General features: G+C 31.0%; 2 protein-coding genes across 2 annotated transcripts; both read right to left on the bottom strand.

Moving 5' to 3' along the window:
• Positions 1-61: 61 nt before the first annotated feature.
• On the bottom strand, positions 62-1813 carry LOC125418595 (uncharacterized). Its single transcript, XM_016039695.4, has 2 exons — positions 1458-1813; positions 62-480 (listed from the first exon to the last, which is right to left on the bottom strand). Exons 1-2 carry the CDS (start codon positions 1765-1767, stop codon positions 266-268), a joined length of 525 nt encoding a protein of 174 aa, XP_015895181.1. The 5' UTR covers positions 1768-1813; the 3' UTR covers positions 62-265.
• A 1117-nt stretch (positions 1814-2930) lies between these two features.
• Positions 2931-6584, bottom strand: LOC125418798 (cytochrome b5). The gene is made up of 3 exons (XM_016039680.4): positions 6268-6584; positions 3615-3681; positions 2931-3493 (listed from the first exon to the last, which is right to left on the bottom strand). The coding sequence occupies exons 1-3, from the start codon at positions 6352-6354 to the stop codon at positions 3255-3257; spliced, it is 393 nt and encodes a 130-aa protein (XP_015895166.3). The 5' UTR covers positions 6355-6584; the 3' UTR covers positions 2931-3254.
• Between the last annotated feature and the right edge of the window lie 7970 nt (positions 6585-14554).

Below are 14554 nucleotides of genomic sequence, written 5' to 3' on the forward strand. Positions count from 1 at the left end.
AATGCCCAGGAATCCATTTGGAAACTCCCATCAGGAGCTAGGGTCAATTCTAGCTCATGTATGAAGCCAGAAGAAGTCACTATTAAATTAAAACACATAAACACAGACAGAACGTTTCATTCGGTTATATAGAAGGATACTGCTCTATATAAATGGCGTATTTGTTTCACTTTGAAAATTTCACAGGATAGTTGTTACAGGTTAAAGAAAAACTTGAGAAGGAACACAATTTCCATGATTGAGTGCTCTAGTGGTTGCTAAGAAGCTAGTCATTCTGTTTCAGAACCTCTGCTTCAGCCCTAGCCATGGGATCATCCTTCACCTCTGTTTCATCTTCTTTCTCTCCTTCCCGCTCTTGTGCCATTTTCTTTCTGTGCAACTCTTCCGCTTCCTGCATTGCAGCTCGGTTTTCTGCCTGAATCCGCTGCATTTCCTCTTCTTGCTGCTGCCTTTCAAACCATGTATCTGCATCCGCCCATACTGAAAAGGAGAAAAATTAAAGAGATTATACAATTAATCCACCAAGCAGAAAATTAGAAAATATTATACATCCAGCTCTTAACACCATTATCTGAAGCAAACCCACAAATAATAATAATAAAAAAAAAATACAGCTTCATCACTCTTTAATACCATTATTTCGGAACTACCACAAAGTATAAACAATAAAATTAGAAACCCCGTAACCATAAAGAATTACAAAGGGACCATTATTTTGAAAAAAATGGCAAAAAGTCCTCGATTGCCAAAGCACTCAATGCACAAGCTTAGCTAGCTCGGAACCATGTTCGAATAATGGCTAACCAGTGGGAGAATTTGAAAATCAATCATGGCATTTTTTGTGAGGCCACAACCACAAGGCAATCCAGGTTTTGCTTTGTAAATGAACTACGTTCATCTTATTCTCGCAAGGTTTATTAGAGGCATCTTGTTTTGTTCCTTTGAAACCTTTAATTAATAAAAAACAATCCCAATGGCTTCCTAGAGTTTCTACTTTCTAGAACGCAGACAATGATCCTGGCCATAGCCAACTTTACCCTAGAAAAAGCTCAGAAGTTACCAAAGACAAAGATTGAATCTTTAAACCCCAAAACCCAAAGTTTAACAGAAACAACAAACACCTAGTAAACTAATTAATCTAATTAGAAACCTTAAATGAACCAAAAGAATCACAGTGAGTGTTAGAACTGTCTAGAAGACAGATATGAAACTGACCTGTAACAAACTCTACACCGTAAAAGTTCAGAAGATTCGACACAAAGAGAACGAGAAGCTATCGACAGCCAAAAATTGAATCTTTAAACCCAAAACCCCAAAGTTTAAAAGAAACAACAAATACCCAGTAAACCAATTAACCAATTTCAACAAATTCAGTAAACAATTCCCACAACAAAAAAAAAAAAAAAAAAAAAAAAAAAAAAAAAAGAAAAAGAAAAAGGGGAGAGAGTTGGACATACTGGGCTGAGCGGCCCAACCCTGTTCACCACCCTTGATGCGCTCAGGGAGGGCGTAATTGACGGTGAGAACACGGCCGTAGAGCTCGGCGCCGTCCATGTTGTCCATGGCGGCGGAGGCGTCCTCTCGCTCGAGGAAGGTGACGAAGCCGAAAGAGCGGTGCTTCTGAGTGGCCTGGTCCAGAGGCGTCTTCACGTCCTTGATGTCTCCGAAGGGTATGAAGGCGGCGTGTAGAATGGACTCGTTCACTTCCTCCGCCAATCCTCCCACGTACAGCGTGTTCTTCTGTACTGCTTGCTGCTGCAAAGCCATTGCCCCTTCCTCCTCCTTCCTCTTCCTCCCTTTCGTCGTCTTCTTCTTCGGTTTTATTATCGTTGTTCTTGCTTTGTTGGTTTGGGTTGAGGTGATGGGCTACATGGCATAAGGCCCATTTGTTCCAGCCTATATAGTGTTCATAAACCGAAAGCCCAATTATCATATATATATATATATATATATCGAATCCACCTATAACCGAAGATTTTTTTTTTGACGTGGGATATATATATATATATATATAGATATATATCAGTTCGTCTATAATGTGGACGGTTTTCATGAGAACTATAATATTGGTGACGGTTTTTCATAGTATTGGTAATGATTTTCTAAAAAATCATCGTTAATACTATGAAAAACCGTCATTAATACTGCGATTCTCATGTGAATCGTACTTACTACAGAATTTCCAGAATATATATATATATATATATATATAGATATATATTATATGTTTCCCTCTTTTTGTTTTGTATAAACTAAATATGTAATATGAACCCACATGTGGGTCACCTGTGTTTTTGTGAGATGGGTACCAAAAATTTGTTTGTAATCTCTCGCTCATCTTTTGGGTTTGGTGATAAAATCCTTCCGTAATTTTATTGAAAAAAAAAAGAAAAAAAGAATGTCTCTACTTTTTTTTTTCTTTTTATTATTTCTTTATTTTTATAAATTAATGTCTCTAAAATTTGTTTCTTTGGTCGCCAACTCCAAATAATGTTCTGGTCCATAGACCAGTGAACATGTCTAGAATGTTCATTAATAAGATACAACATATCTAAACGAAAAATTTGTTGGTGTAAGAAAGAGGTTTTGCTTTGAAATTTTGCCAACCCCTAATCCAACATAAAGAATTTTAAAAAAAAAAATGAAAAAATAAAAGAAATAAAATAAAATGTTTCGGGTTGAATTAAAAAAAACAACAAAACAGCCAAATAATATGTTTAAAGAAAGAACTAATCTAAAGATTTATTTGTGAATGGTGAGCAAATACAACTCAATTCAGATTAAGCAAGTTTTATGTGACCGAATTGATCAACCACACATGCTAATACGCGTGCGGCGAAATCAATATACAAAAAATGCCATGTGCATATGTATAGATACACACACACACACAGATAAAACCAAGAATTGATGGACCATAATCAACAAGCTCGAAAAATAATGCAACTTGATTTTTTTTTTTTTTTTTTTGGGGTTATAAATCCATGTAGCATACATCAAAGTTTTGAATCAACGAATCCAACCCACAAATATGGGAGGCAAAAAATTTCTCAGTTTCAATAGAGTTGCCGTATTTGGACATCCTTACATCAATTTCCATATCAATGAATCAATTGCAGTTCTTCTAATTATTCAAAAACCAAAATTTGAAAATTTTGTAAAAAAAAAAAAAAAGACAGTTTCTCAATTAGCCATCCTTTCTAGTTATTCAAAATTGTGACGAGAGAAACTTGCTAAGGCAAAATTGTATTGCATCACTTCTTACGCAAGTACAAGAAACCAACTACCACAGAGATGCCAACAATGGCAACAGGGACAGCCCAGTATTGCTTTGTCAAGTCTGCAACTTTCTTAGAATAACCTTCTTTCTTGGATGTAATTTCAAGTTCCGGAATGGGAGTGGTGTCAAGCTCACCGATGCAAAACTTCTCCATGAGCTCCCTTGCACTTTTACTATGCCCCGCATCTTCGAATTCCTCAATGGCATCTTTTCCTTCAGTAAAATTAAAAACAACATGTAATAAAATGTTGTTCAGGATGATTTTCTTTGTTGGATACAGCTTGTTATGGTCGAGGTTTATGACAAATTTAATATGGAAGAATAAAAATAGTACCTCTTACATCAAAGAAAACATCATCTCCACCAGGATGCTCATCCAAATATGATGACACATCATACACCTACGTTTCACAAAAAGATGTTTCAAATTAGTACATGGGAGTTATAGAGAGAAGACATCAATTTCACCTATCCAATAATGTATGATATCCAAATGATTCACATGAGCAACGAAGACATCAATCTTTTTCTCCAAGAACACAGAAGGAAACCAGAGATGAAAAGGTTGTGGGAATTAGATGATATGCATCTAGATTCATGACCAAAAATACAAACAAACCGGCCCCTTGAAAATGATTTCAAACATGAAACTAAGATATTGCTTGAGAAATAAGCCACCTAAGATAAGATGGAGGCTATTCATTTGCAGTATCAACGGTTATGACATCCATTAAAATATATATTGGGATCAATTTCAAACTTTTGGATATGCACATTTACTTGGGTGACCGAAATTCAAGCATCATATTGTAAATCCTCCTAGGCACTCATAACCAATTTGTAAAGAGGAGCAGAAATACAACGAACCAATTTAGCATAGCATCTTGAGCTTCTAACCAGGAAAATTTACACCGAATTGAATGTTAAAGCACCCCTCAAACAAAAAGTTAAAGGGACAAAAAAAAAAATAAAAAAAGAAAAAGGTCCAACAATATTGACTCAAAGATTTTACCAAAATATATATATATATTGACTCGAAGAATTTCAGGCAATTGGGCAATTATTCTTGAAAGGAAAGATTTCAATGTCACATCATAATACAGAATGATTCATTCACTATCCCTGAAAAAATACAGCAAACATCACAAACTCCATTTCCATCAGTACTTTTGGGGTTCTCAATACATACATACTGAAACCATAATTTTAGAAAGTTGTACCACCAAATCCACTTCTAACTAAGAATAAAAATAATTACGTTATAACTAGAATATATACATGTATATAGACACAGAGAGAGAGAGAGAGAGAGAGAGAAAGCCCAAAACTGTAAGAGATGAACCCAAGACTATTTATATAATCTGCAACCATATTTGCCCTTTAACACCCTTAAATCTCTTCTAGGCCATCCCAACATCCAAAATCCTAATCATTCCAAAATCAATCGCATAACAGAAACAAATTGTAGCCAAGCTTTTTAAGTTTTGCATGCATTAGAAAATCATTTTCATTATGTGTTCTAGGAGAAAAATGATTTGCATTAGAAACTCATGTTTGGTATACAAATCTACATCTATCCATGGTCAAAAACAGGTTACAGGTCTGACTTCCAAGAGTATCCTATAAAAACAGCACATTTTAGGAATTAACATCAGCTATGTGCTAATGCAATTGAAAACCAAACAAGAAAAAAGAAAGGAATGTGTTAACCATGTATCCATCCTTTATTTTTACACTGAATGGTTCTTGGGGCAAAGGCCTAATGGTAAGGGCGAATATCAAACATACAATGAATCAACATCAGCATGTGGATACGAACTCCATACTCCAACCTTTAGCTATCAATTTAGTAATAGTAACAAATATCAGATTGAAATAGTGTGCCATTGCATGCAATTTATGTAAATATAATAAAAACCACAAAACATGCAGGCAAAAAGTAAACTACAGCAAATCAACCGAGAACCAAAGAATTGAGTTAATGATACAGTCAACGGCCTTAAATTCCAATAACAATTTGATAGAAAGTATTCCGAAGGGTCATTGGATACTTATTGAATTTCATGGAGTCAACCTAATTACAAGCCAAATTTAGACAATGACAAAAGACATAAAGGATAAGTACATAAATTGACTCTATAAAATTCAACTGAGTATTCAATGATCTTCAGAATATTCTCTCTCAATTTGTTATAGGAATTTAAGGCCATGGCTGTGCCATAAACATAAACTTTTACATTTTAAATTCCAGGTACAATTCTATCTCTCATTAAATCAAAGCAATAGGCCCAAAATCAAAACATAGGAAACAAAATGAAAAAGCTTGGATCTTTGAAACAAAGATCTTCAAACATGATTCGCATCATGAATTTCACGGAGTATATTTAGTAACTATGCAAATTTAGTGGATGGACAAGAAAGAAACATAAAGGATATAACAGAGGTCATAAGGGTATAATCCTTTGAGAGAACCAGAGCAAGAAGTACAAAATCAAAACATTGTAAACCTCATGAAAAAGCTTGAAACTTTGGAATAAAAGCTCATAAAACATCTATTTGCAAATATTCCTGTGGATAAAAGCTCATAAAACATCTTTTTGCAAATATTCCTGTGTAGTATCAATCGCAAGGCCATAATTTCAAATAACAGAATTCCACAAACCCCAATGGGCCAATTCACATGGTATAAAACCAAACTACAACTGTTGAAGACGCAAAACAGATCTAGGAAGCAAAAAAATCCGCATACGCAGATAGAGAAACTGAAAAAAGAACCATAATGAAAACGAACAAACAAAAAAAAGAAAATCAAATAAAATATATTTGCTTCACACGGCACAGAATTCATACAAAATCTCTTAGAAACCAAAACACATACACCAAAGAATTGAAAAAGGATAGAAATAAAACAAAACACCGAACATAGAAGATAGAAACATGTTGATGTAAAGGCAAAGCGAAGGCATGGATGAATGGGTTAGTGGTACCTTGCCGTCGATGACAACCCAGCAATCGTCCTTGGAGTTATGCTGGGAAGCTTCTTGAATTGTATAAAGCTTGGTAAGAGTGGGCATGTTTGTCGGCTTTTGCTTGATTTTGAACAAAAGGGTCAGAGGTTTTTTGGGTTCCAGATAATCATATATCTCTCTTTCTCTGTGTCTCTGGGTCTATGTGTTGGGGTTGGATCCTCGTCCTCGCGGCCAAAGCTTTGACTGCAGGACTTGGTATGCTCAACGAAGTATTGGGTAATGGGAAAAGACACAGAGACACAGAGAGATAGAGGGAGCAGACAAGAGAGAAGGTTATAAACTAAAGCAACCAATCCAAGGTTTGGGTTACACACCAACTTCTGTCTTTTCTGGGCAGTTATTGTTTCCATGGGCCGGACCTGGAACCTGGCCCAAGTCCATGAGACCATGTTGCTATATTCGTGTAGAGAGCGACTAAACGTGAAAATGTGATATATTTCTATCCATTTTTTTACCATACTTAAAAAAATTTAAAAGACTTTTATAAATTTTTGTGGAATTAAAAAGTTCGGTGTATTCAATATAAATTTTTAAAGATTCTGTACAAATGTATTTGGTATTTGTTTTTATTCATTCCTTTAGTTATAATGTTTTTATTAAAATTTTGTTTTTAACTAATAACTAAATGAAATTTGAGCGCGCTTGCTTTTGAAAATGCAAGATACAATGAACAATAAAAAAAAAAGAACTTTTTACATTTTAGTCAACAAGCTGATCAAGATTTGAACCAAGGATGCCTCGACGAGCCTTTTTTTTGGATTTTTAAAATCCCAATCAAAAGAATATGTGCCAAAAAATAGGTTATTATTTCAATAATATCGTGATTAAATTTTAATTTGAAAGTTTCAATCGAACATTTTTATTTTTATTTTTCATTTAATTTATCAAAATTTAAAAAAAAATTAAAAAAAAAAGAAGCTTTTTGCCAGTTATTCAGGTAGCCACGGGAAAGGTCTTTCCTTTTTCAATATATTTTTACTTTTTTATTTTTAATTATAAATTATTGATTCAAACTCATGTTCTTATATAGTATAAATATGTTTAATTTTCTGAAGCTATTTTTTTTTATCATATTTTTACTTTCTTTTGTATTTTACCATACTTGCTTCCTGTGATGAACTTGCATATAAAGTCATCTCTTTTTTCTGCAACAAAGTTTTCAGGAAAAAAAAAACAATTTGTCTTTGTAGCATAATTTTCTCTTACCATTTTGTGTCCATTATTTTTATGGTTTTTTTTTTTTTGGGTCAATTCTCAATTTTATGAATGATGCTCCAAATTATTAACTTTTTATACAATTAAGTATTCATTTAGTATAATTGACGAAAATAAAATTTTTTACCTATAGAATTTTATACAATAAATTTTTGTGAAAAAAAAAAACTTTCACTAAAAAAGTTAATAAATATTTAGTTATATATTAAAAAAAAAGCTCATTAGATTTCTCATATAAATTAACCAAAAGAAAAAAAAAACTTTTTTTCTAAAGAAGCTCATACTTTGGAATTTTTTAAAACATTTTTAAAAAGTTTTTTTTTTTTTTTTGTTAACAAATGTTTGTCGACTATAATCAAGACTTTTGAAAAAAGCAAAGAAAAAAAAAAAAAAAAAACCCTACGACTCTAATAAATTACCATATCTATAGGACAAGATTTGGATACTACGTTGCAAGAAAGTTTGAGCTATTACATTTTTCACTTTGACTAAGATCCTCTCTTCATCTAAGCTATTTAAGCTTTTGTGAAGTTTTTACCGTAATATTAATATACATTGATCTGAAATTTTGAGAACGTACAACAGAAAAGATAAAAATAAAATAAAACAAAACAAAACAAATCTCCCACACCTAAAATTTTTATTGAACTCTGATTGTGCTCTTAATTTGCTAACTACCATATGTCATTAATCATTATATTGTGAAAATAGGTTAACAAAAGAATATTTGCATTTTGCCTTTTGATATGAAGATATTAATAAACACGATGAGACACAAAAGTAATTGAGCCAAAAGTCTCCGCAACAAACTTAGAGAAGATAATTTATAACAGAATAACCCCACACAAAGAGTGAATATATCAAAAATTAGTAAAATTATATTATATGTTCAACAAGAGGCATAATAGTTTTTCACATATTTTTACTTACTAGCTTACTGTGGATTATTTAGTATACCAATATTTAATCTGATTAAACTCTCCTTAAATTCGATCATTTTCACATGAGATTTTTTAAAAATATAGTTTAAATTTTTTTAATACCACTAATTGGATCAAACTGGATAATATATTTATATATATATATATATATATTTATTTATCACCCCATTAGATGCCTATTACCTTTCAACAATAATCGGAGAAAATCAAACTCCACTAATGCTTTCCTGAAAATATATCCAACCTTAACATTTTTTATCTGTTAATAACATAAAAACTCAAAGTAATTATAAAAAATCAACTGTAAAATTTTTTTCGCAATTTAACTCAAAGTAAACTATGACACCCTTTATGAGAAAATCTGCTTCCATAATCTAGATTATTTTTCAATTTGCAAAGAATAGTTAACCAAAAATTTTTACTCATCTAATAAATTTTGCAATGGTTGTCTTGGTCATACCAAACAAATGATATTCTAATATTGAAACATGAAGGATATTATTTTCTTCTTTATGATATCCAAATTATTGCTTAAGCATATATTTACTTTCACAACAAACTTTAAAGAAGGCAACTCACACCAAAATATCCCAACACAAAGAATCTACAGGTAAAAAATCACATTATATGCAAAAGTCAACAAAATTATCGATCATATAATTTTGTATTTATTTTTATTTGAAATGAAGGGATTTCAACTCAATACCATTATGGCTTTGGATAGTGAACCTTTAAATATTTAATTATTTCATAGAATTTGATTGACAATGCATTATATCAGTGATAAAAATATCGATATCGATGGAAATATTAAGAGTATAATTTTATAGAAATATCGATGTAAATATCGATAAAATTACAGAAACTATAAATATTTAATTTAAAAAATAAATTTTTACATATAAGATAATTAATATAGTAAAATAATATAAAAATACAATAATTATAGTACAATGATAATAAAATAGCCCATAAATATTAAAAAATATTATCAATAAAAAAATATCATATTTGTTAGTATTAAAATATAAAAAATTTAACAAATAATACTAAAATATATTAAATTTTCAAATATAATTCATAATACATCATCAATACCAATATGTATTTAAATTAGGCCTCGACTACCTTGCTTTTGTAGTTATAGTGCAATATTTCTAACCATATTAAAAACAATAATCCATTTTCTTAAAGTATGAAACTAATAAAAACTGGGTTACTATTCTTTTTGAAGTATTAATTTCGCTTTTGTATTAACATATGCAACCTTTTTCTTTTCTTTTTTTTACATGTGCAACTTAAACACTAAAGTTGCTACTTTTTCCAACAGACCAATAAAAGGATGTTTAGTCCAACCTATTCAAGTTTCGAGCGATACAATAAAACCCAAAATAGAAAGTCTAATGGGTCAATTCATTCTCAAGCCCATATCACACAATTGTTAGATATATGAGTCCAATATATATATATATATATATATTTAATTGTGCTTTTTTTAATTTCTGGAACACTTTTTATTTAATTGTGCTTTTTTTACTTCTGAAACACTTTTTTTTCCTTATATGTTCACACATTAATTGAAACGATGAAGCACAGCTGTCACCCAATCTTTCTCTCCACCGCCATGTGAAATATGTCCCCTCTCTCTCTCTCTCTCTCTCTCTCTCTCTTCCAAGCCTCTCCAAAATCTAAGCAAAGCATAGATCAGACCCATCCCTCACTCTCACTTTGCCTAGCTCTCTTTTTTTTTTTTTTTCATCTGTAATGGCTTCTCTAAGTGCTCCTAAGCTTCTATCAATTTCCACAAATCTCGGTGGCATATCGAAATATCGACAATATTTTCTAAGCTTTCCTTCGGAAAACTGCTATTTTTACAAATATCAGTGACAACGTAGATGTTTCCATGACAATCCTGACAGATATTTCTTCATTCCCCTTTCGATGTTGGTGCTCATTGAAATTCGACATTATCATCGATATTTTGCCGATATTAACGACTTTTATTTCACTTGGCTGACCATATAAGATTCCATGGATGGCATAATATGCCCAAGATAAGGAATTAAAGTTTATCTACAAGAAAAGTCTGTAAAAGAATTATTTTTGTCCATGAATGGAAGGGAAATATTTATGACATAGTTGGTTAAGTGCGCTGAAAAAAAAATCACCGATATCAACGAAATATCGATGATAATGTCGAATTTCGGCGAGCACTGATACGATAGGGAAGGAAAAAAATATCTATTAGGATTGTCGTGGAAATATCGACATTGTCGTCGATATCTGTGGAAATAGCAGTTTTTCGATTAAAAGTATAGAAAATGTTGCCGATATTTGTAGAAATTGATAGAAGCTTAGGAGCACTCAGATAAGTCATTAACGATGGAAAAAAAAAACAAAGAGCTGGGCAAAGTGAGAGTGAAGGGTTTGGGTCTGATCTATGCTTTGCGTAGATTTTGGAGAGGTTTGGAAGAGAGAGAGAGAGAGGGGACAGACTTCACATGCGGTGGAGAGAAAGATTGGGTGACAGCTGTGCTTCATTGTTTCAATTAACGTGTGAACATATAAAAAAAAAAAAAAAGCCTTTTAGAAATTTAAAAAAAAAAAGCACAATTAAATATATATATATATATATATATATAATTTGGACTCATATATCTAACAATTGTGTGATATGGGGTTAAGATTGAACTCATCCATTAGACTTTCTATTGGGGAATTTGGTCCAATACCTTTTTTTAAAGGGCTTTAAGAAAATTTACTCCTATTTTTTTAAGTTTTTTTTATTTATCCCTTATTTTCTATTTTACCCCAATAAAATAAAAAATTACTTCATTTTTCTTTTTTTCATTCCTTTTTTTCGAGATCTCTTCTGCAAAAACCCAACAATACTAGCAATAAGTTAAAATCGCTAGAAGAAATGAATATACAATACTTAGCATCATCAACCCATGTTTAAAATCATTGAAAAGTTTTCAAAGTTTTCAACTTTTTCAGCCATAATATTCAAAAACTTGGTCTGCTCCACATTAGTACTCCCAATTCTGCTTAGGCCAAAAATATCAAAACGAAGCAAAACCCAATAAATCCCAAAAAAGGGAAAAGGAACATGCTTGGAACCAAATTTTGAGATAGAAAGCGGTACAGGAGTGTCCAGCTGCGTGAAGAAGGCGAAGAGCAACGCTACTAGACAAAAATGAATTTTACTCATTTTATATTAAATAAGGATAATTCAGGAATATTTGAAAATAGATGGGCAAAATAAAAAATATTTGAGTAAAGAAGGTATATTTCATTAGGCCTTATAACTAAGGGGTATTGGGCCCGTTAATTGGTCTGTTGGAAAAGGTAACAACTTTAGTGTTTAAGTTGCATATTTTAAAAAATAAAAACTAAAAAAAATTGCATATTTTAATACAAAAGCGAAATTAATACTTCAAAAAAAATAGTAATCCAGTATTTATTAGTTTCATACTTTAAAAAAATGGGTTATTGTTTTTAATATGGCTAGAAATATTACACTGTAACTACAAAAGCAAGGTAGTTGAGGTCTAATTTAAATGCAAGTTGGTATTGATGATGTATTATAAATTATATTTAAAAATTTCATGTATTTTAATATTATTTGTTAAATTTTTTATATTTTGATACTAATAAATATTGTATTTTTTTTACTTACAATACTTTTTAATATTTATGAACTATTTTATTATCATTGTATTATAATTATTGTATTTTTATATTATTTTACTATATGAATTACATCATATGCAAAAATTTATCTTCTAAATTAAATATTTACAATTTTCGTAATTTTATCGATATTTCCATCAATAATTTCATAAAATCATATCCTCGATATTTCTATCGATACCAATATTTTCATCACTGGTTAAGTGTGACAGATCCACATTTTATTAGGCTTTTGTGTGGTTAATTAAATAAATAAATAATTATTATTATTTTTATATAAAAAAAATTGCATAAAAAATGGACAATGAATGTAAAACAACTAGTTCGTTAGTTTGGCTGTGATTCATGCTTGATTGATCTCATTTTGTTTTTATTTTTATTTTAAAAAATTCAAATTATATTAGTTAGAAGAAACTTAACAATAGCATTGTTAAAAAAAAAACAAAAAAAAAAAAAAGACCACATCTATAAAACTAAAATGAAAGCAATGCAGTCTTCTTCCTTTAAAAGCTAAAGCATACAATTTGACATGCTGCCAGGGGCAAAAGAAGTCCATATGTTAAATCAATCACCATGGAAGGTCAAAGTTAATAGTGCTTGTGTTATGCCATAAAGCAAACCAACTCGTAAATGCTTCACACCTTGTCCTTCCATAGACTTGAAAGCCTTTATTCACAATTCCCTCAATACCGAGCCTTGTACATCCAGGCACGCTAAACTACATAAAATGAGAATATGAAGCGTAGGATAGTTTCAAAGATATTGGTGTATCAATATGATCTTTATTTTCTTTTTAACAAATGCATATTAGGTTTTTCGTTAGAGTTTATAATATTAACCATTTGACATACAATTAGGCAGGCCACATAAATATTAATATTTACTTGAAATAGATGCTGTGAGTTGAAAAAGGTAACTAACATTAACAAACATAGAAATGCTAATTAGTTAAGTTAGACCATAAATTCTACACAAATTCTAAACAACCTAACCTCAATTGGGACATTCAATTTGGTTCAAAATTTTAATTCCAAGTCACATGTTTGCTTAATGATACAATTAAGTCAACCAAAATTAAGCACTATGTAAGCTCACATGCATGTGTACAAATATTTGCCCAGTCAGTTCATTTATAACCATATTTTTAATACCTAAAATGTCTATACAGCACACTCACATAATGAATTTAAGAACGGGGGAAGATTTACAAAATGCATCCCCAAAAAAAAAAAAAAAAACACCTTCCAGTAATGAAGTTTTACATGGCAAGTAAAAGTATCTTGTTGTGTGTAAATTTGTTGCACAAGTTTGAGAAGTTTGGGTTAAGGTGTCAAATGACAATAACATCAGATTTTCAAAAGAGAAGAGTAGTCTACAAGGAAATAAAGGAGAAAAAAACGAGAAACAAGAACACAAACCAATCAAAAATAGCAAACCAACTCAAACTTAAACATTCAAGAAATCTAAAGATGCAAGAGCACTCAAAAGAGGAAATAACCATACTAAGAGCATACAAGAGCATACTTTTTTTTTTTTCTTTTTTTGTGGGACCACTCTTCTAGACAACTTATAATTTTTTAGATTCATAGACCCAATAAGACAACACAGAGGAGGGATAATAGTTTAACATAGAAAATGACCCCTTTATATGCTTATTGGGAAATTAGCTGGTTTTCATCAAGTTATAACATATTTACCTTTTGGCTGAAAGCAAGAGTTGCTAGGCCTCTGTGTACTTATTATTGGAAAAAATGTATGTATAAATATAAATACATGTAGAAAAATAATATAAAATAAATAAAATTACATAAAAATAATTAAAACATATTAGAACATGTAGGTCTTTATAATTGATCTGCTTTCTGTAAAATTGATCGAGGTCTATGTGGTACCACAGTGTCCTGAAGATTTTTTTTCCCACCGGTATAGGAGCTTTGTGACAAACATCTCCCAAGGTACAATAGCTGCAAAAAGCTTTCAGATCTAGCACCTCCGAAGCTTTTCTCTTCAAACTATCAGTGTATCTTTGCTTTACCACAGTCAATATTTTTTCTCTCTGGTGTTTGATGTATCTCTAAAAAAAAATCCAATTCGTCTGTATTACTTTTTTTGTGCTCTTCTAAAAAAACTAAAAGAATGTTGGATAGTACGTGTAACCTCCAAACTCTCAACAAAGAGCTATTTCTCCCGTAAAACTCTCAATCCACTTTTCAAAATATTATTTGATTTATTTATTCAAATAAATATTGTTTTATCGAAACAAACAGTACGAAATAAAACAAAACCCAACCCTTTTAAGGCCCAAATCATTCACACTTTTTAGGTCCAAACTCTAACGATCCCTCACATGAATGATTTGATTTCTAAAATAAAGCATGACTCTGGTGGTAAACCTC

This window comes from Ziziphus jujuba, chromosome 12 (genome assembly GCF_031755915.1).
Source record: "Ziziphus jujuba cultivar Dongzao chromosome 12, ASM3175591v1".
Lineage (NCBI taxonomy): Eukaryota > Viridiplantae > Streptophyta > Magnoliopsida > Rosales > Rhamnaceae > Ziziphus > Ziziphus jujuba.

What these genes read in the sequence shown, in the direction of transcription:
- LOC125418595 (XM_016039695.4), bottom strand. Translation starts at nt 1,767, where the DNA reads ATGGCTTTGCAGCAGCAAGCAGTACAGAAGAACACGCTGTACGTGGGA. An exon ending in GGGTTGGGCCGCTCAGCCCA is followed by an intron (nt 481 to 1,457) that starts GTATGTCCAACT and finishes TCTCCTTTTCAG; the next exon opens with TATGGGCGGATGCAGATACA.
- LOC125418798 (XM_016039680.4), bottom strand. Translation starts at nt 6,354, where the DNA reads ATGCCCACTCTTACCAAGCTTTATACAATTCAAGAAGCTTCCCAGCAT. An exon ending in GGGTTGTCATCGACGGCAAG is followed by an intron (nt 3,682 to 6,267) that starts GTACCACTAACC and finishes TGTGAAACGTAG; the next exon opens with GTGTATGATGTGTCATCATA. An exon ending in TGTTTTCTTTGATGTAAGAG is followed by an intron (nt 3,494 to 3,614) that starts GTACTATTTTTA and finishes ATTTTACTGAAG; the next exon opens with GAAAAGATGCCATTGAGGAA.